The following is a 20,119-nucleotide window of genomic DNA, read 5'->3' on the forward strand; positions in this document are numbered from 1 at the left end:
TTTGGGATGATCAATTCATTTTCAGTCACTTGATCAACGTTGACTGACATTTCTCTTTCACTATCCTTTTGATCATTAGTCTTTCCTTTGCTTGTGCTAAATTCCTTCTCAGTTCTATTCTCGCTAGCGGAATTATTCGCCTCTTTAATTACGTTAACATAGCTGGCATTAGATGCGGGACAAACGTCTCCGAGCATCTGTTTCTTTTCTTTTACAGCAAGGAAACATTCCTCAAGATATGATATATCCTTTCCGTATGCTGTCTCCTTAAGATCTTGTTTCAATCCTCCCCTAAAGTGCTGGAAGATGGCCCAGTTTAGATGGTGCCTGTCATTGTCCGAAACACTTAGTGTGTTGGCAAGATCCAACAGCCTGTTATGGTAATCGGACACGCTTTCTTTGTCCTTCTGTACCATTCTTTGGAGCTTCCACAGATTCGGTCCCAAGTTCTTTACCCTTGAGAACTGTGAAATAAGGACTTCTTTAAATTTTACATAACTCCGGGTGTCTTTCAGAACCAGGGAGGAGTGAAAATAGGTCTTAGCCTTTCCAACTAGCTTGCTGCGTAGCAGAATGAGCAGTTGGAATTCACTCCACTGACCAATTCTTCTCAATTCCTCAATGTACTTGAAGAATGCAATCACATCATCAGATTCATCACCTGAAAACTGAGAGAATACCTGTTGGGGATTAATCATTTTAAAAAACTCTGAGTCATTTAACATTAAGCTTGTAGGTAGGGACATATCTGCATTCACATCTTACAATTCAACACAAGGTAATCTTAAATTCTAATTATTCCAATAAATGCCTGATTGCCATACGATATCAAAAACCAACTTACAGTGATTAAGGATGTGTCGACTTTAATTCTAATCCTAATCACATCCTGTCAGCTGCGCCATTGTTAGTTTGTATTTTCTATTGTTAAATAGTAATTTCTCGAAGTTAAATAGTAATTTCTATTGTTAAACCTTCAGTTTAATCTTATTATACGTTAATTTACTGATTCTTGAATCTATCCTTTTGCTTACTTAAAACCTTATACAATCAAAATCCTACCGGCTGCTCTATTTTTATGTCGCTGCTTACCCTTGATTATATCTTATTCTACCTCTATAATAACCCTCCTTCTAATCTACTGTCGTGCCCTTAAGATATTAATTCAGATCTATCTCCTCTTCGGATATTGGCAAAATTTATATTTTGCTGCGCCAGCCAATATCCTATAACAGAAGAGACTCTTGTTCAGGGAAATATTTCTAAATTCTAAAGGGATACACACAGTTATTTTATCTCACGCTAGCGCTGTGCAGATTCAGTTAGCAGTCGTAGACCGAATCTCACTTAAGCAATTATATCTAAATTCCTTCCTGCCAAAAAGGTTCTATTTCATAAGTGGTGGCTTGAATTCGTAATCAGGTATAAGATACATAAACTCAGGTATAAGGTACAAAAAACACGTTTATTGGAAAACATAAAACATTTACAGTTATGTAAGTTGAAATACTCAATGGATCAAAATTACTCTAAGTTAAGGGTCATACTAAATCACAATGAATCTGAGTAAGTCAAATCCCTCAGTTATGAAAGGATAAGATTAGGTTTAAGCATAATACTACTACTATATAATTCCTTTCACATGTTATTCACAGAATGCACATTGAACACTTTCATTAATACTCTCTCAATTCTAAATTTCATTTTAAGCAAGTCTAGCCATTCACAAATTACTGCCTATTAAACAACTCTTCTATGTTCCACAAGAGCTTAATTAATTCAGTCAAATTCTCACTAAAAGTTCTCTACTAGTGTCCTTTAGTTACAATGTACACAAATTTCTTGTACTTCTAAACGAATCTTAACATAGAACGAAAACTTTTACATTACCAGATCTTTTCAGATTTCATGCTGCCATCTCATGTAGGTCTGGATTACCTTACTGCATATTCTTCGGCCGTTTTTGCGCTTGGCGATGTACTACGCTTTTTCTTCTAATCGTTTCCAACTGTTGCGTGCTGTCTACTGCTCCGCAGGAAACTTTCTCCAATGAGACATTCTGCTAAGGCTCAATTCCACATAGGCCGTCGTATCACGATCAGCTCTGCTTGAAAATCTTCAAGCATTCTCAAGAAAAGAACCTGCAGTCCGTCATTACCGTAGTCAACCCACCGCTCTCACAAATCCTCCGACCAACTCCCCCTAAAACTCGAATACGGCAACCGAAGATCAAAATGTCAAAAAAAAAAAGCCCCCCAAAATGGCGTGCTTCGTCTTTTATTCGCCCTATTCGGGCACCCTCTATTCGATGTGGTTTTCACCCACGAACCCCATTGTTCATGCCCCTTGGGTGATCCTACACTCTCCCTAACCTGTCAGGTTACATTATTCTAGGTAGCTGCTCTGACATTTTTTCCGCGTAGGTATAGCCTCCATCACTACGCTCGACTCGTACAGATTATATGCGATAATTCCGGATTACTACTTATAATTTTTCTCAGAATTTCACAATGTACTAGACAGCTTACTTGGGAATTACAAATAACCTAACAATAACTCTCACTATATCGCACACATGGACTACACATTATTACAAAACATAAAACAACATTTTATAATTATTAGCTGATGTGCAGATATCTCCTTAATTAGTAGTAGTTATCATGTTAAATCCTGAATAAAGAATTTATTTGTAAAGCTCTCCACCCTCAGGATCTAACAATCAGCAGCATTTATCGATTTGTCAGCAACCTTTGATGTTGTCTAGAGACAAGGTCTTTTATATAAATTATATAAAATCATCTCATGTTAAATGATAGTTCATATCATTAACAATATGCAAAGAGGTAGAAGATTTATAGTGGCTATAGGTAATAAAACTAGCAGCAAAAAGAAGTTAAATAATGGATTGCCACAGGGATCAGTTTTATCTTCCTTATTATTCAATCTGTACATATCTTATCTTCCCGTCACTACATCAAGGAAATTTTGCTATGCCAACGATATAGCAATAACTATACAGCAGAAATGTACAGAAGAAATTCTAAAAGCTGACTTAACTATACTGGATGAATACTTTAATAGATGGCGACTGTTTAAATAGGAGCAAAACAGTAATATCTTGTTTTCATCTAAATAATAACTTGGCAAATGTGAAACTAAAAATGACTTGAACAACACTAACTGTCATATAATAAATTCCCTAGGTACTTGGGAATCACACTTGACCATTCTCTCACTTTTAGGTAACATCTTTCAAACTTGGCTTACAAATTAAGGACACATAATAATATTCTAGAGAGACTCTGCGGCACTACTTGGGGTTCAAGAATCTCTACCCTTCAGACAACAGCCCTTGCTTTGGTATTCTCAAGTGCTGAATATTGTGCTCGTGCATGGCTAAATAGCTCTCATACAAGGATTATCGATTCTCAATTGAATAATACCTTAAGATTAATTACAGGCTCTATTAGATTGACTCCAACTTATTGGCTACCCCTTTTAGCGGGCATTATTCCTACAGAACTACGTAGATTGAATTCTTTAGTCTGTGATTTTAAACAGTTTTGATCCTTTATTAAAGTGGGAAGAAATATGGAAGGAAAATACAAAAGAACATTTGCATAACATCCTTAAAGGCGATCAAATCATTCAGGATCAGATCTACCTCACAAAACCTGGACAATATTAAATAGGATTCGGACAAACCATGGCCTTTGTGGTGATACTCTATAAATGGAACAGACCATCATCTCCAATATGTGCTGTGGTGCTCCATGACAGACTATGCAACACATTGTAAAAGAATGCACCTTTCTACTTATCAGAATGACTGGAATGACGTTTTACAAGCGGCTCCTGAAGCTTTGACCTGGATTACAAATTTAGATCTGAATTTATAATGATATATATATATGTTTTTCTTATAATAACATATTAAGACTTTTAACTTTTATTTTCTATATTAAGACTTTTATTTTTAACTTTTTTATTTATTTTATTTTCATTTTCCAATTCCTTGGATTAGATCTATGTTTTCCTTCAAAGTTTTTAACTTAAAATATTTTAAATTATTCAATCCTGTTAATATATAATGACATCATAATTCTCTTTTTTTAACATCATGCTTTTGCCATAATCTATGTATGTATGTAAGGGAAACAGTAGAGAATAGCTTTGAAGCAATTTAGTTTGAGGTGCACTGGAAATTCAGAAAGGCACAAGACAAGGTGACACAATATCCCCCAAACTCACAGCATGTTTAGAAGAAATATTCATACTTCTGGGTTGGGAAGAAAAAAGTGAAGATGAATGGGGAGATATTTAAGCCATTTATGTTTCACAGATGGCATAGTTATCTTTAAGTCCACATGAACTACAAACTTATATCTGTGACCTCCAAATTGCTAGAAAACAGCTGATGAATTTATTCTCACTTCATGTAACTGGCTGTTCTTATTCGTTTGTTCATATTGATGTATGATACTCAACATAAAATATATCACCTTAAATAAATAGTATTACTTATCCCTTGTGTTTTTTCATGTTAACTGATAAAATATAAGTGTTTTTTTTATTAAATATTTTATTTTCCTTTATGTAATTTATGTGTGTTTATCTTTTTTGTGAAGTACATTGGTAATAATAATGAAAATAGAAAAACTTGGCTGGCTTAAAGATAAACCTGAAGATCCAAGTTATGTTCAACAGTTCTGTGCAACTAGAAATAATAAAAATTGATAATGATGAAATTGAACAAATGAATTATTATGTATTACAACTGATATGAATGGATTGGAATACGACGGAATTGCATATTGAAAGAAGTATACTTCTTTCCATGTAAGTTCATATGAAAAGAAGCATATGGATCACAAAAAGAATACTTGGATTAGAAATCAAACTGAAAGAATAAAACACATAAAGTGACAATGGGGGTGGATGCATACTGCTGGAAGATGAGACCAATGATGAACAGAAGAATTACTGGATTGTATTTCATGAGAAGCAAAATGATCACAACATCAACCAAAATTATGATATCATCAGATCTGCAGGACTGGTAGTAGTGGTGGATGGGGAGGGGGGTCCACTGGCAGTCTTCATCCAGCAGTAGATGATAATGGCTGATGATGATCACAACCAGAAAATGTAGAAGAAGATAATTCCAAATGTTAAGGCATATAATGCTGGTGAGTGACAGGCAGATGATAATAATAATAAGTGAGCTTTAACTATGGAGACACAAGTGAAGTATTGGAGTTAATAATATTGTCTCATACAGCAATAAGTGTCGTTATGATGCTACCAGTTGGGAAGAGTGATCATGTTGTTTGATATTAGAAGTGGCTAGGCAGGTGCAAGCTTTACTGAACAAAAGAGATGTGTTGGATTATAAAGAAGAGGATAAATATAATTTATCTTATTCTTGGCAAGTCACTAATCTATTTATTAATTAAATAGATTGACCTGCCATGGCTTGATCAGTTGAAGGAGAGAGAGAAATCCTTTGGAACGTGACTCACCTCCTCCATAAAAGCAGTTTTAATATGAATATCCCTTCAAAGAATGTCTTGAAGTCTTGTTACACCAGCCTAATTCGACCCAAAATAATTGTCTATTATTATTATATATTTGATATGATTCTTCAAGTGCATGGTACTTGCCGTTATTGGTTAAGCAATTGTTGCATTTGCTTTGTGTTCTGTCTCTTGGAATTGATAATGATATACTGTTAGTTTTGGTACAAAATATTTGTGCTAATACTTTAATGTTATTTACTGTGTCTAAAATGTTTATTCTTGATTGCAGTTTCAGATAATATATGACCTAAATAGAAATATTCTGGTTTTGTGACCACATGTTTATTAGAGAACTGTTTTTAAAAAATTAAACAAGTACTAAAAATAACCCAAGTTTCGTTAATCGTAAGACTAACATCTTCAGGGATAAAGAGAACTAATAGTTTAAAGCACAAACTATAAGAAATTACGAAAAACAAGTTCATTTGTTGGTATTATGAACATCAAAAATGTTTGTTAAAAAAAACCAAATAACAGATCTATACAACGTTAATGCATGTTAGTTGGAGACAATGCTATTTGTTGTTGCGTTCTATGGTTCCCGCTCACTCTGTCCGAGGTCTGAAGTGGGTAAATTTTTAATAAGTGATAACCAAACTTGATTTAAAATCAAACCTTGGTTTTTGTTGCATTGTATAGGAATTTTAATCATATTTGCTGCCTCTTTGAATTTTCTTGTGAAACAATTCTTATCAACATAGGACATGTTTGTTCTATCCCAGAGTACATCATGACTGGTAAAAGCTGTGATATGCTAAGCCAGATTTATGTTCTCTCTTCTTTTTTTCTTTTTTATGTCCTTTTGATGCATGCTCATGTGGATTTCCCCCAATCTCCCTGTCTGACCCACGTAGCAGATGCCACAGAAACAATGAATATTATAAATCCTTGGATTTTTTCATTGGGTGATGTGAGGATTTCGGAGGATGAAGAGATCTTGCTATTTTTTCAAGTGGTAGGAAGGTCACTTTTATGTTATACTTGTAGAGTAATTTGGCTAATTTATCTGTTGTTCTTGATGATGAAGGAAGGGTGACTGCATTCTTGAAGTCTTGTTTATTTAAGTTTTTTGTAGGTGCTGTATTGAGAATTTTCTTCATTATCTTAGTTGTGTAACCATTCAGTTGTAAGATCTGTGTTAAATATTGTATTTCTTCTTTCCAATTTTCTGTACTGGGAATGTTGTATGCTTTATCCCTTAAGGTTTTTATTAGGCCTATTTTTTGCTTGGGGTGGTAGTGGTGTGAGGTAGAATGAAGAAATCTTCCTGTGTTTGTTGGTTTTCTATAGATAGAGAATGATAACCTGTTTTTTCTTTCTATAAGGATGTCTAGGAAAGGAAGTTTTTTATTTTCTTCTAGTTCCAGAGTGAATTTTAATTTTAGCATATTCTATATTGATAAGAAAATTCAAAGAGGCAGCAAGTTTACCCCAGAAGATGTTAGTCTTATGACTAACGAAATTTGTTGACTATTTTTAGTACTTGTTTAGTTTTTTAAATCCAGTTCTCTAATAAACATGTGGTCACAAAACCGGAATATTTCTATTGAACTTCTTAACCACAGAAACCTACGCATGAAAATATATGACCTATCTCATCTATAATTTTTTGCAGCCTAGTCAGCATTTAAGCAAGAAATATTTTATTAGTGTTTCATGAAATTTTGATAACTGTAATTTTACCTCTTATGTGTAGCATATTGTATAGAGAACTATATTTCAAGTAAAAATTATTTTCTGTCTGTTTTTAGGTCAACATATTTACCTAAGTGCAAGAGTTAATAACAGTTTAGTTATAAGGCCTTATACACCAGTTTCCAGTGATGATGACAAAGGACATGTAGACCTTGTTATCAAGGTATGCATTTCTTAAGTAGAATCCATGCAACATGGAAATCTGTTGGCTACGGAAAATTTCTCAATGTCTTCAAAAATGTAATGAAATATCACTTAGCTGAGAAATAGAAAATTATTTTTATAACGTATCTAGGAAAACTAATTACTAGATTTCATTTCTGAAGTAATTAGTTAGCATGTTCTCATCTAGCTGTGTATTGCTCACTTAGGCAAGAGCTTGCCTGATGTCTTGCAAATTTCTCAAAATTTTGGGGGTCAGTTTTCTTGAAATAAAATGTGTTTTTGAATTATTTCAGTAATGCACTTTGATAGAACTGTCATAAAAGTAATGTTACATTATAAATTTGTCAAGTAATTAAAAATCAATGTTAATTAATTATTCATTATTAGAATTATTTGGTTATTTTGCCAAGTGAAGATATCATGTATCCATAGCAAGACTATAATTTGATAATTATAATATAATCTTCAAATGTAGTAGAAGAAAACAGGCTGTGGTTGCAACAGCCATCTTTTTTTCTTTCTTTTTTTTTTTTTTTTCAATTGTAAGCTGTTGAAAGTTTATTAACCTGAGGAAGTACTACAAGTTCAGTTCATGCTATTTCCCTTTGATAGCCATTGGAAATACAATAAAATATTTCAAAATATTATGTACAAAATAAACATGGTCACTTTTTTTATGCTCCGTGCAAATATTGTTACTTACACTTGGATAAAGGATAAAACCAAGAATGTAATTGCTTGGCATCTTTAATTTTTTCTCATGGAAAGGCTTAGACGTTGGGTATGCGTTTATACTAAATAGCTTAAGGAAATTACAACGTATATACTAGGATATACGTTAAAATAAATTTTATTTTAATACACTTCCAGTATTTTGGCAACGTCATGTTGCCATTTTCACAGGAACTTAAAAACAAGACATGTGCATGCAAGCACAACAAACATTAAATGAGGAGGAAGCAGGAAGCTATTCTTTCTCCTAAAAGTCCTGATGGTGCCCCCTAGCGGGCAATGTTGGTAGTCTTGGGCGATTGGGTTGAAGGTCTTTTGATGTAGGTTCCCCAAATTTGGGGCAGTCTCATGCAACCAAATTTGTTGAGGTTTGGATTGTTTCTTAGGGCTGAGGCTGATTCCATGAAAAGCCTTTCGTATTTGAATTTACTACGGTGTATTATTGTGGCTTTCTTCTGCCGTATTCTATGGCGGGTATCTAGCGCATGGTCTGCAAGACCAGAGTGGCTGTACTGGTGAAACTGGATGTAGTCCTTGTGTTCTGAAATTCTGATATTAGCTGTCCTGCCTGTTTGTCCAAAGTAGGACAACTTACAGCTGCAAGGGACCTGGTATACTCCAGGTAGGTCTAGGGGGGAAAGTTGGTCTTTAGTAGAGCAGATAAGGGATGCCAATTTTTTATATGGTCTGTAACAAGAAGTTAAGTCATGTTTAAGATTTTTGTAATTTTTTTCCAAGGTGCCATGGATATATGGAAAAAGACATGGATGAGCATTGCATATGTTAAATGGGTTCCTATAGAGTTGAGAAGTATGTGAAAGAAAAAAAAGACTGTTATGAGGGTCATCATTTAAAGTACTTTGATATATGACATTGAAAGATGTCATTAATACAGTGCCAGAAACAAAGGCTTTGTGCATTATAGCTTAAGAAGGAGCTGTCATGTCTCTGGATCCATCAATTCAGAGAATGGATGAACTAGCTAGATTGGAATAAAAAACTGTACAGGGTACTTTCATGTCATAAGAATGCCAGATTACGATATGGCCAAAAAAAAAATTCAATATAAATGATAACCTGTAAGATAGGAAAACTTTGGCATCATGAAGCAGAAGACAAGCTCTGACAAGTGGAGAAGCCTGTAAAAATAAGAGAATAATGAATTTCTCTCCTTAGCAAGTTTTCTGCAGGTTCACGTGTAGTTAATTTACTCCTTGTAACTTTTTTTTGTACCACTCATATATCCCTCTTGGAGAGCACTTGTTTTTCATGGAAATGATCCCTTTTGCTAGCCCTTCTCATTCTTCATATTTTTGTGAACATTTCTTCATGTATTCTTCACTTTACTTGTCCGCCATCACCAGGATTCAGTGCCCTGCCGTTGTTTTCCATGCAGTGCACTTTATGTTTCTACCCTAAGCAACTTAAGTGCTTTCAAATATGCTTGTACTCAAGCATATTTGAAATGGATCAAGCATACATCTTCTATAACAAGCTCAACCAACACCAAAAGGTGTTGGTTGAGCTTGGATGGATGAGACAACACCTAGAAAATAAATTATATTTTTACCATCTGCTTACTCGAAGTTACTAGATGCAAAAATTGCGTCCCAAAAAATGCAGTGGTAGATGCTCTTGGAGAGCTTTGCCAAAACATTAACATCTTCTTCCTCTCTAGAGTTCGTGGCCTTCAAAAAATAAAATATTCAGTTTTCTGAAAATGTCATTCTAGTTTAGATCATGGAGTCGGACTGCAAACATCCATCACAAATTCTTTCCTAAAAATGAGCACGATTGATATCAGTTTTTGTTGACATGGAATAAGCATATAACATAGCTAGAAGATTTGGTATATTTAAAGACCTGCGCAGCTTTGGTCTTAGAGGAAAGTTCCCTGTTTTTATTAAGGACTTTTTGTTTATCAAACCTCCCATATTTGAATGGGATCTACTCTTTCCTGATCCTTTATCCAAGAGAAGAGAGGGACGCCAGTAAGTTTGTTTGTTACATGTTACATCATTTGCTGTCACAATTAACTCAGTAACAGAACATCTTCCTCCTACCATAAGCAATGTCTCTGTGTCCTGAAGATAAAATTCACTCTGCCCTGGAGGTTCGAGTTTTAAAAATTCTAAGTTTCTGGGCAGGATGGTGATGTATAGTGGCATGTAACACAAGCAGGATCCATCCGATTCCCTTGTAATGAGTGTCCAAAAAGTCTAAAGTCCCTTCTTTTTCTAGGCAGTCATCACATAGATTACTACATACCATTTAACATCACATCCTGCTCAGAAAGGAAATTTCAAAACTTTTATCATCCAGGGCTGATCAAATTTCATTCTCATGACTTGCACTGCATCTGGAACAACAAGCTTTTACATTTGAACAAAATGGATACAACAGAAAAATCCTTGCTAATCTCCTTTAAAAGTACAGTAACCTCTACCACTCCCCACCAGACTATACATACACTCTATCCTACAACATAGGCACAACAAAAAAAATTTGCTCCTAAAACACCATAGAATGGTTTACAAATCTCTGATCAAAGTTTCTGAGGTAGATCATGGACCACCAAGACCCCCCCCCCTCTCCCTTTCTGAGTGTGTACCTTATCTCCTTTCAGTGTGGAACCCAGTATTTCAGACCACATTGTTCAGAAAAAACAAAGAATATAAAATGTACATTGAGTACAGGAAACCAAAAAAGCAGACTCGTGCAACATACCTTAAATGAAGATTATTTCATCAGGTGGAATTTGCTTAGTATCATTAAATGCTTTGATAATGCTAGTTGAGCTGGTGAAATATTTGCGTGTAAATAATTAATTTAATCAATTTTAATAAAAAAAATTGAATAAATTTTTTAAATAATAAATTAAATTAATAAATTAGTTATTTTCATCCACATTCACATAGTTTTTTCCCCCCAGAAACTTGGACATGAATCTTCATATGGTGTACTTTTAAAACTCAAAAAAAATCTTTGTTAATAATCTGATTATCAAAGTGAGTGTAAAATAAAGAAGTTTTTTGTACCTTTGTTTTTAGTATGTATTAGCTTATTCAGTTTGATTGTTTGGGATTGTTCTTTATATCTAAAGAATGCTAATTATCTAAATTACAATACATTATGCAAATTATGTTTTCATAATTTGCATAATGTATTCTGATCACTGTGTAAGCATGAAGGAAAGGATCTAAATTACAAATTTTGCATAATTAAACTCTTTGTTTGCATTTTAGGTATACTTTAAAAATGTTCATCCTAAATATCCTGAAGGGGGGAAAATGTCTCAGCATTTGGATAACATGAAAATTGGAGATTGTATTGATATAAGAGGACCTTCTGGACTTCTAGTGTATAAAGGCAAAGGTTGGTTTAAATTATTATTAATACTGTATGTGTGTGTGTGTACATGCAAAGTAGGTGATATTATAACATATGGTCTCAGAGAAAATGATGCAATGTAGAAATTTTCAGATATTGCAGGAATCTTTTAGATTATCTATGATTTATTCAAAAAAGATTTCATAGTTTTGACTTTGGATAACCAAGTATGCTATGAATACATAAGTTTCTGTGGTTTAGCAGTTCTGTAAACAGCTTCCGGTATAGAGACCACATGCTTTAAGATAAATAGTTAATTTAATAAAACTAAACAAATATAACCCTACAAGTTTTGTAAGTAGTCAGACTTACACTGTCAGGATATTAACAAAAGTTGTATAAAAAAAAAAAAAAAAAGACTAGAAACAATTAATTATACATATTAGATGTTATCAGAACTTTCCAATTGTTACATATAAATAAGTAACCAGAATTTAAAAAATGTTAAATTAATTACTGTATGCGTATTAGAACAAAAGCTGGTTGTTGCTGTCACATTTATGTAATATCGAATGTGTCGTATCCTAGGTCTGTGGCAGTTAGATTTCTAATGAAAGTAGACCAAACTTGGGGTAAGATTAAGCTTTTTTTTTTTTTTTTTCTTTTTTTTTTTTTTTTCACACTCACTGTATAGGGATCTATAGCATTTGTGAGGCTTCCTTGAACTTTCTTGGAAAAAAAAATTATGATCAATATAAGGCACTTTCGTTTGTTTCCAAACTACTTGATGGCCTGTGGTATTTGTGTGTAATACACTGCCAAATCTGATTTATGCTGTCTTTTTTTTTATGTCTCTTATGTGTTCAGACATGCAGATCTCTCCTGACATTCCTGTCTGGCATACACAACAAATGCCACAAGAGCAATGAATCTCATAAACACGTGTTTTTTTTCATTGGATGATGATTGGATGGGATAGAGATTCTATGCAATGACAAGTAGGAATTGCAGTGAATTTTCTGTGTACTGAAAAGGACAATCTTTTTTCTTCATTTATTTTTACAAAGATATCAAGGAATGGATTTTGTATGATCTTCCAGTTCAAGCCACTTGAATGTTGTTTTCACAAACAACAGTAGCATAATTGCATTCTTAAAATCTTGTTTAAGTAAAGGAGCTGTTGGAGGTGTATTAAGAATTTTCTTGATTGTCTTGAATTCATACCGAGGGGAAGGTTATATCTCATGTAGTGTGGTTCTTTATTCCTGTTAATTGACGTACTGGACAAATTGTATGCTCTATTTTGTATTATTTTAATCATGCCTATGTTTTGTGATGGATGATAGTGTGAAGTGGCATGTAACATGCAGCTGTATACTGAAAAGGACAATCTTTTTTCTTCTTCAATTATTTCGACAAAGATATTAAGGAATGGATTTTTTTGTGATCTTCCAGTTCAAGAGTGAATTATATTGGAATGCAAGCTGTTCAGATAGTCTTTGAAATGAATTAAGTCATCCATTGTTCCTGACCAAATAACAAAAATATCATTCAATGTAATATAACCAGCTTGTTGGTTTCTTGCGATGGTTTTTAATAACATTCATTTTAAAGACATTGGCCAAGGCTGGAGATGAGGAAGAACCCATGGCATTTTTGTTCCCAGTATTTGTCTTGAAATACGAAAAAAGTGTTTTCCATACACTATTTGAATAGTCGTAAGACTATTCAAATAGTGTATGGAAAACACTTTTAGTGGGAAAAGGTTTACAAGCAGATCCACTGTCATCCCTATGGTGAAAAGACTGACTATATCTAATCTTACAAGGATGTCAGAACTCTATATTTAAATCTTTTACTGGAAGGTATCTACAGAACCGTATATTAATTTAGCTATTGCTCTTGTGTGGGTTTCACAAGGTTGGATGCAAGTTGACTGATCTGGCAGCAGCACCACTTTAATTGTTGTTAGTGAGCCACTTTGATGATAAGACTTCCAAACTTCAACTACCTGTCTGCTCCCAAATCCCTAGACTCAACAATTTCCTGGAGTTTGATTCTGATAATATTTTCATCCCAAAGTGTGTAACCTTCCACTTTTTCATATTAAACTGGCACTCATTAAAACTTGCCTATACTGTTCAGTCTGTTTAAGTCATTCTTCAGGATCTTTTAGCCTTGAATTTTGCAGTGATGTAAGCCACATATCACTTGATGCCTCTGACCAGACTGCTTTTTACATCTCAGAGAATGGAAGGAGACCAAAATTGTCATATTGCATAAAGTCATGGCTGAGTGTTTGGAATGGTGGGGTGGGGGGCATCCTTGCATCCTGCCCTTTGGACAGGATGCATGTTTTCTTTTAGCTTTCTCAAAATCAGTTTTTGATGTGGTGATAATTTTTGTGCTTTGGTGTAGGCTGAATAGGAAGTTGATATTTTGGATGCAAGCCAGTTGCAGTATGCCTGACTGCTTTTATAGTTTTGGTATACCTGTGAGAGAACCAAGGCTTAGATAAGGGACAAAATTTGGGTAGAGCAGGGACAGTATATGAATTTGGTAGGAATGAGATAAGGTGATTTTTAGCCAAAGGAGGTCAAAATTGGAAGATTCTAGGTTGGATACACTCTGGCATGGTACATCAGAGTGAACATATGTGCATCCCCCACCCCTGAGGCAAAAGGAGTTAAAGAGTATGTAGTTGGGAAAGCAGAGATGAGTATTGTTGGAGGAGATTGAGATTTGAGTTTCTGTCAAGATTAGGTGAGATTTTGCAGACTGGAGGTGGAAATGAATATCATTAAGGTTAGAAATGAGACCATGTATATTTGTGAAACTGATCTAGAAGGTTCTGTGAAGTTTACTTTTGACCACATGGGTCCCACACTTTTTTATGTAGTGTTTGGAATCAGGTTTCCATGTTGGTTATTTACAGAGTTTGATTTCCTCACTAGTATTCCTTCTTTATAATTGATTGGCCATGCTTCATCTCCTCTGATGTGAAATTGATCTGACAGGGGGTTCTGTGAATTTTTGCTTTTGACCACATGAATCCCACACTTTCCTATGCAATGTTTGGGATCAGGTTTCCATATTGGTTATTTACAGAGTTTTGATTTTCTCACTAGTCCTTTATAACTGATTGATTGGCCATGCTTCATCTCCACTCTGATGTTTTTCTTCCAGTTTTCTTTTAATAATTGCTGTCTTTTTTTCATGCTGTGCATAGCATGTACATGTGATGCAGGGCTGGTGCTTTTCAGCTTGCTATTCACAGCTAATCTGCTATTACAAGCACGGGAAGTTCATGCCATCTCTCTGTGTAATTGTGGTCCCAAAGCCTGCATGTAAGTAGGCATGTTAGCTTTGAGACACTGATTGTAGATTGCCAGTTTTCGGGGAGGTTTCAGAGTCATACTATTCCAGGCTATCCATGCATTTGCTGAGGTTTAGATAAATTGTTCAATGATGGAGAGGCACTGGGGGACAGAAAAATGGCTGGCTGAGGTTGCTTAGGAGTTTGAGTGCCAATTTTGGCACAGTTGGCATGAATCCTCTGGCCACAAAAATCTCAAAAGTAAACTCTTTTTCCTTTCTGTGATGTCACGTTTGCAGCTTCAGCATTTTAAACCTTCGAGAGATCTATCTGCGGTAGTGAGACTCAAAGCGCTTTGTTGTCACTCTGTTTTGTTGCTGCCATCTTTGCTTCATGCTTAGTGACCTTCAGCCCCTCAAGAACTGTTGCTGTGCTTTCTTTTGGGGCAAAAGATTAAGTAAAATCACTTTTAAAACATAATAACAGAGCACAATTTTCAAGTAACACAATCCAAGCTTGCCTTGTAAACACAACTCTAGGTTCTGGGGTGATGTCATGGTGTGTGGCATGTTCTGTTGATTGGAAGGTCAAGTGTCCTCCAAGTAATATCTGAACATTGTTGCTGACCAAGTCCATCCGACAATGTTGATTTTTTATCCAGCAGATGATGGTTGTTTCATGGACAACAATTCTGCTGTCCATTGTACAAGAATTGTTCAGCAGTGGTTCAGCGACTTCCATAATCACAAATCCCAGATCTGAACCCCAATGATAATGTATAGGACATGTTAGAAAAACAGATCCAGGAGCAAAGGTCATCTTCTGTGAATGCCTGGTATGTCGTAGACATAGATACAATCCAAAACCTTGTGGAATCTATGCAGACTGCCTATGTGCTGTAATTCAGACTGGTATATGTAAACTTCATCCCACTGTTAACTGTCACCATTTTGAATCTCCTACACTTCTTGAAGCACATGTCTGCCAGTATAGTACACAACCTTGTATCTCTGCATTTTACAGAATACATCAAATTTTCCTGAAGGGAATTAACATCATCAATGTTGCTTATAATTCTCCTCAAATTTACTTAATCACTAAACAACTAAAAATTCCCAGGCATTCCACATGAAATATCAGTAATAAATAAGTTAAATAGCAGGAATCTGAGAACAAAACTAAGTTACACATCACTATTTATCTTACTTTTTTATATACTGCCCCATCACACACAATCCTTGCTGGTATTAATCAGAGAGATAGCTAATCACTATGCCATTACATATTACCATCTTCTGCAGCTTATTACACCAACCTGTCATGTGGCAACTATCAAATGACTATGAAGTCCAAGAATATCACTATATGAATTTCTCTTATCCAATGCATTCATCATGTTATCATAAAATGCATTTACATTGCTAAAACAAGACCCACTTTTACAAACCCATTCTTGCCATCATAAAGAATTCCATGAACCCAATCCTGTACTCTATCCTTAACCAACCTCACCAATACCTTTGCTAAACTACAGATATAAAGATATATATTAAGCAGATTTCCCTCTTCTGGATATAGTTGAAGTCCACGCAGTTAGCCTAGTGACTGTGCGCTTTGCAACCATATGCCTGAGGAAGAAGTGTCCTAGGTTCGATTCCTGTTGGAGATGTGAGGTGCTGAAGGATCTTCCTCAGCCATAGCCAAGTTAGCCGGTCTTGGGCATGGACAGTAGGGTTTTTTCCCCAGTTTTTATCATGGGGTTTTTCATCCTGCAAAGCAAGCAAACCGTCCTTGAGAGCTCAACACTATGGACATAGGATACACCGGGGCATAGGGCTGACCACCTTATCCTGTGAAAGGTTTGAGGTCCGTTGATTAATAAACCCTCGACACCACAAGTTAAAAGAGGGTAAAAGGAAGATGAGATGAGATGAGATGAGATGGTTATAGTTGAGCATATTCTGAGAGAGGTTTTGGCAGCATTATCCCAGACACCCCAAATATTAGAACAATATGTGGGAAGCAGATTTATTCAATATTAGGAGGAGTGTGTGTGTGTGTGTGTACAGGTGAGAAGTAGTGTTTTGAATGATCTTAAGAGTTGGATGTGATGTGTTTGTGCCATGATAGGCTAGATGTGAAAGTCAACCTGAGAAAAGAAGACTGATTTTCACAAGAGATCTGAAGACTATCAAAAGCAAGAGGAAGTGACTACGATCTTTCTTCCAATAAATAACACAAGATTGTGTTTGATAGCATTGAAATTCACTAGATTGTCTTTACCTCATTTGAGTATGGTGAAATCAGATTTTAAGGCATTGGTTTTAGATCTTGAATCATTTGAGCACTAAAGGTTTATGAATGAAAAAAGGAATAAGGTGTGCTCTCTCATCAGCAAAACTGTGTATAGGATTTGAGGTTAGTGAGAAAAGGTCATTGATGTATAAAAGAGAGTAGATTTTGTACAGAAAGCCTGTGATTCTCCAGAATTGACAGAGAAATCTGGTTAGAGGATAGGATAGGAGGGAGACCATAAATTTTCGATGCTGGACTCAAATGCCTTGGAACTATCAAGAGCAATCATGTGAGCTTTCCTAAACTTTTTCTTGGTTTGTGTCCAGAGGTTGATTCATTCACTAGATCTTCCGTGGAATGAGTATAGTGGAATCCATTTTTCTCTTTCCAAGAACCTTCTGTTTTGAACTTCTGCTGGTCCAGTTGAATTCTCTTACCTCTGCTATCCGGTTTATTTTACTCACTTCTCCTTCCTCATTATGCTGTTATTTTTCACACACCTTTGCTCACTATTTATCATCCTCCATTCTTTATTGAAGTTTTTTTTAATAGCTGTAGAAATATGAGTTCTCAAAAAATACTTTCTCTCTCTCTCTCTGTACAACTATCTTTTTACAGTTCTAATTACTATATACTGCTTCCATGACATGTACCCTTTTTTATTTAGATATTTATTTTAGATTAGCTCTTTTATATGACTGATTCATATACCATGCAGATTCTCTTGGACTAGCATTTTTAGTTTTTTATCCCAAAATCTTTTATTTCTAGGTGAGTTTGCTATTAAGCCTGATAAGAAGAATCCACCAAGTATCTTTAGGCCAAGCAGAGTTGGAATGATTTCAGGTGGAACGGGTAAGGATTATGGAATATATATTTTTTAATTTTTTTTATAGAATATTAAAAAAAAAAAAAAAACCATTAGCTCTCTTCCATAAAGTTCCATTTGGTCCCTACAATAAATTTAGTTTAATCCTTTATCCAAGTGTGAGCAAACAAAGTTTGCGCCTGAAAGTATCTTCAGGACTGGGGTAAGGTGGTACAACACCAGGCACTCCTTGCAAAGGTGGAGCAAACTACCAACACTCCTATCTCAGTATCTCCCATAATGCTAAACACATCTCCTTGCAGATATGTCTAATGTTATGCATTAAGGGAAGGGTCACAACCCAGACTAGTTTCGACCTTTATTGCGGTCTCTTCAGTGGGAGCCAGGCCCGAGTGGAGATACCAAGCAGAAGCATTAGCAGGTCATCTCTACCTATAGGAGTTGCGAAATGGTGTGCCACCCTTTTTTAATAAATTACTCTGGATTTAGAGAAAGATGTTGAAAGTTTATTTTTCACTTGGTTAGAGTATAATAAATTTAGTTTAATCCTTTATCCAAGTGTGAGCAAACAAAGTTTGCGCCTGAAAGTTTCACTATAGCAAACTTGTAGGGACAAAAAAATAGTTTATTATAATGTAATGTTTGCTGTAGTGAATTTCCTTTGGAATAACATTGCTGTTAGGCTTTGGCTAGGAATAATTTATTATAGTAAATTTACTTATCAGGGTATTTTGTTTACTTAGGGTATTTGCCATAAGAGTTAACTGTTAAATAAATAAATAATTTTCAAATTTAAAATTGGAAGATGAGATAAAAGAAAATAACAATAGCAAAAAAAGAAACAAGAAAATTTTGCAGAAAAAGTTGGAATAATTGTATTAATAAATTAGGAAAAAAAATTATAAATCACAACCAAAACTTTATAAAGCAATCAATTTCTTACAAAAAGAAATAAAAGAAACAATAGATATTGCAGAGATGCAGAGTCTACCGGAAGACGAGGTTATAGTTGGGCATATTACAAGGTAGCAGCAAAAACAGGATAAGTTTTTGTTATTGTTTATTAGTGTTTTTACTTTAAATTACAGGGAATCCAAGCTAGGTAGAATGTATAGTCAGTGGTCAGTGGGTAGTTTGTAGTTAGGGAATTTGTACTAAACATAATATTTCAGTATAGTTTGTAGTGTTCTTTGTGCAGTGTTTATATAATGATGGCTAGGTAGCATATCATCAAGTCTGTCCCCCTTAAGGACTACATTTTGTGCAGCATACTACTGGATTCTGTCATGCAGTTTTTGCAGCATGTACACATGCTGGCAGAAAGGTGGCAGGTGATCGGGGAGTGCATGCCTGGGGAAAATGTAGACAATGGGAATAACTTTGCGATTTAGAAATTAGCATAATGGACCTCGGCAGCATTATGCCAGAAACAGGTGAATACTGACTGAGAGACAAATAGTGTGATCGAGGGTGAAGAAAATGAACAGGATGTAAAAATGAAAATATTAAAGTAGGAGTGTAGTAGGTTTGAAACAGTGTGAAGTTCTCGAAGATGGTGTTGATTGGGAGGATGAATATCGAGCAAGAGTAGGTAGCTTGCAGAGAGAGAGAGAGAGAGATGTAGATGCACTGAAAGAAGAATTGGAATGTATCAAGAATGAGTTGAGAAGTGTGAAAGAAGAAATTAGGAAGCTGGAAACAACAAACACAAAGCAAATTAGAGCAGGATTGAGAAAAAGTTATGGGAATGGTAGAAGAGGAGAGAATAGAAGAACCAGTGAAAGAGAGGGAATGAGAGAAGTGGGGGATAATGATAGGTATAGAAACAGTTACAATGCCTTGATTCTTTATACTAATGCCAGGAGTATCTGGAATACAAGAGATGAATTGGTGGCACTGATAGATTCAGCCTGTCCAAAAGATTATTGGATTCTCTGAGACATGATTGACAGAAGATGATATACTGACAGGAATAGAAGTAGCTGGGTATAGAATTTTTCAACAGGATAGGAAGAAAAAATGCAGTGGAGTACTGCTTATGATAAGTGATGACTTATGTCTTCTCAGAGTGGAAGATTTGGAGGGCAGTGGCACTAATGATTTTGAAAGCATATGGTGTGAGGTAGAGGTGGACAGGATATTTAGTGGGGTGTTGCTATAAGCCAGGGAGCATAG

General features: G+C 35.1%; 1 protein-coding gene across 2 annotated transcripts in view; it reads left to right on the forward strand.

Moving 5' to 3' along the window:
- The window catches only part of LOC150092794 (NADH-cytochrome b5 reductase 3-like), a 149,196-nt gene that overhangs the window by 86,335 nt on the left and 42,742 nt on the right, over window positions 1–20,119 (forward strand). For both annotated transcript variants that reach the window (XM_090414492.1, XM_090414491.1), the window contains 3 exons: window positions 7,334–7,440; window positions 11,420–11,549; window positions 17,887–17,970. In XM_090414492.1, coding sequence (XP_090270618.1) covers window positions 7,334–7,440; window positions 11,420–11,549; window positions 17,887–17,970 — 321 coding nt within the window. The remainder of the gene's footprint in view (window positions 1–7,333; window positions 7,441–11,419; window positions 11,550–17,886; window positions 17,971–20,119) is intronic.

Source organism: Typopeltis vanoorti, chromosome 25 (genome assembly GCF_054136105.1).
Source record: "Typopeltis vanoorti isolate ZY-2024b chromosome 25, IOZ_Tvanoo_1.0, whole genome shotgun sequence".
In the NCBI taxonomy this organism is placed as follows: Eukaryota; Metazoa; Arthropoda; class Arachnida; order Uropygi; family Thelyphonidae; genus Typopeltis; species Typopeltis vanoorti.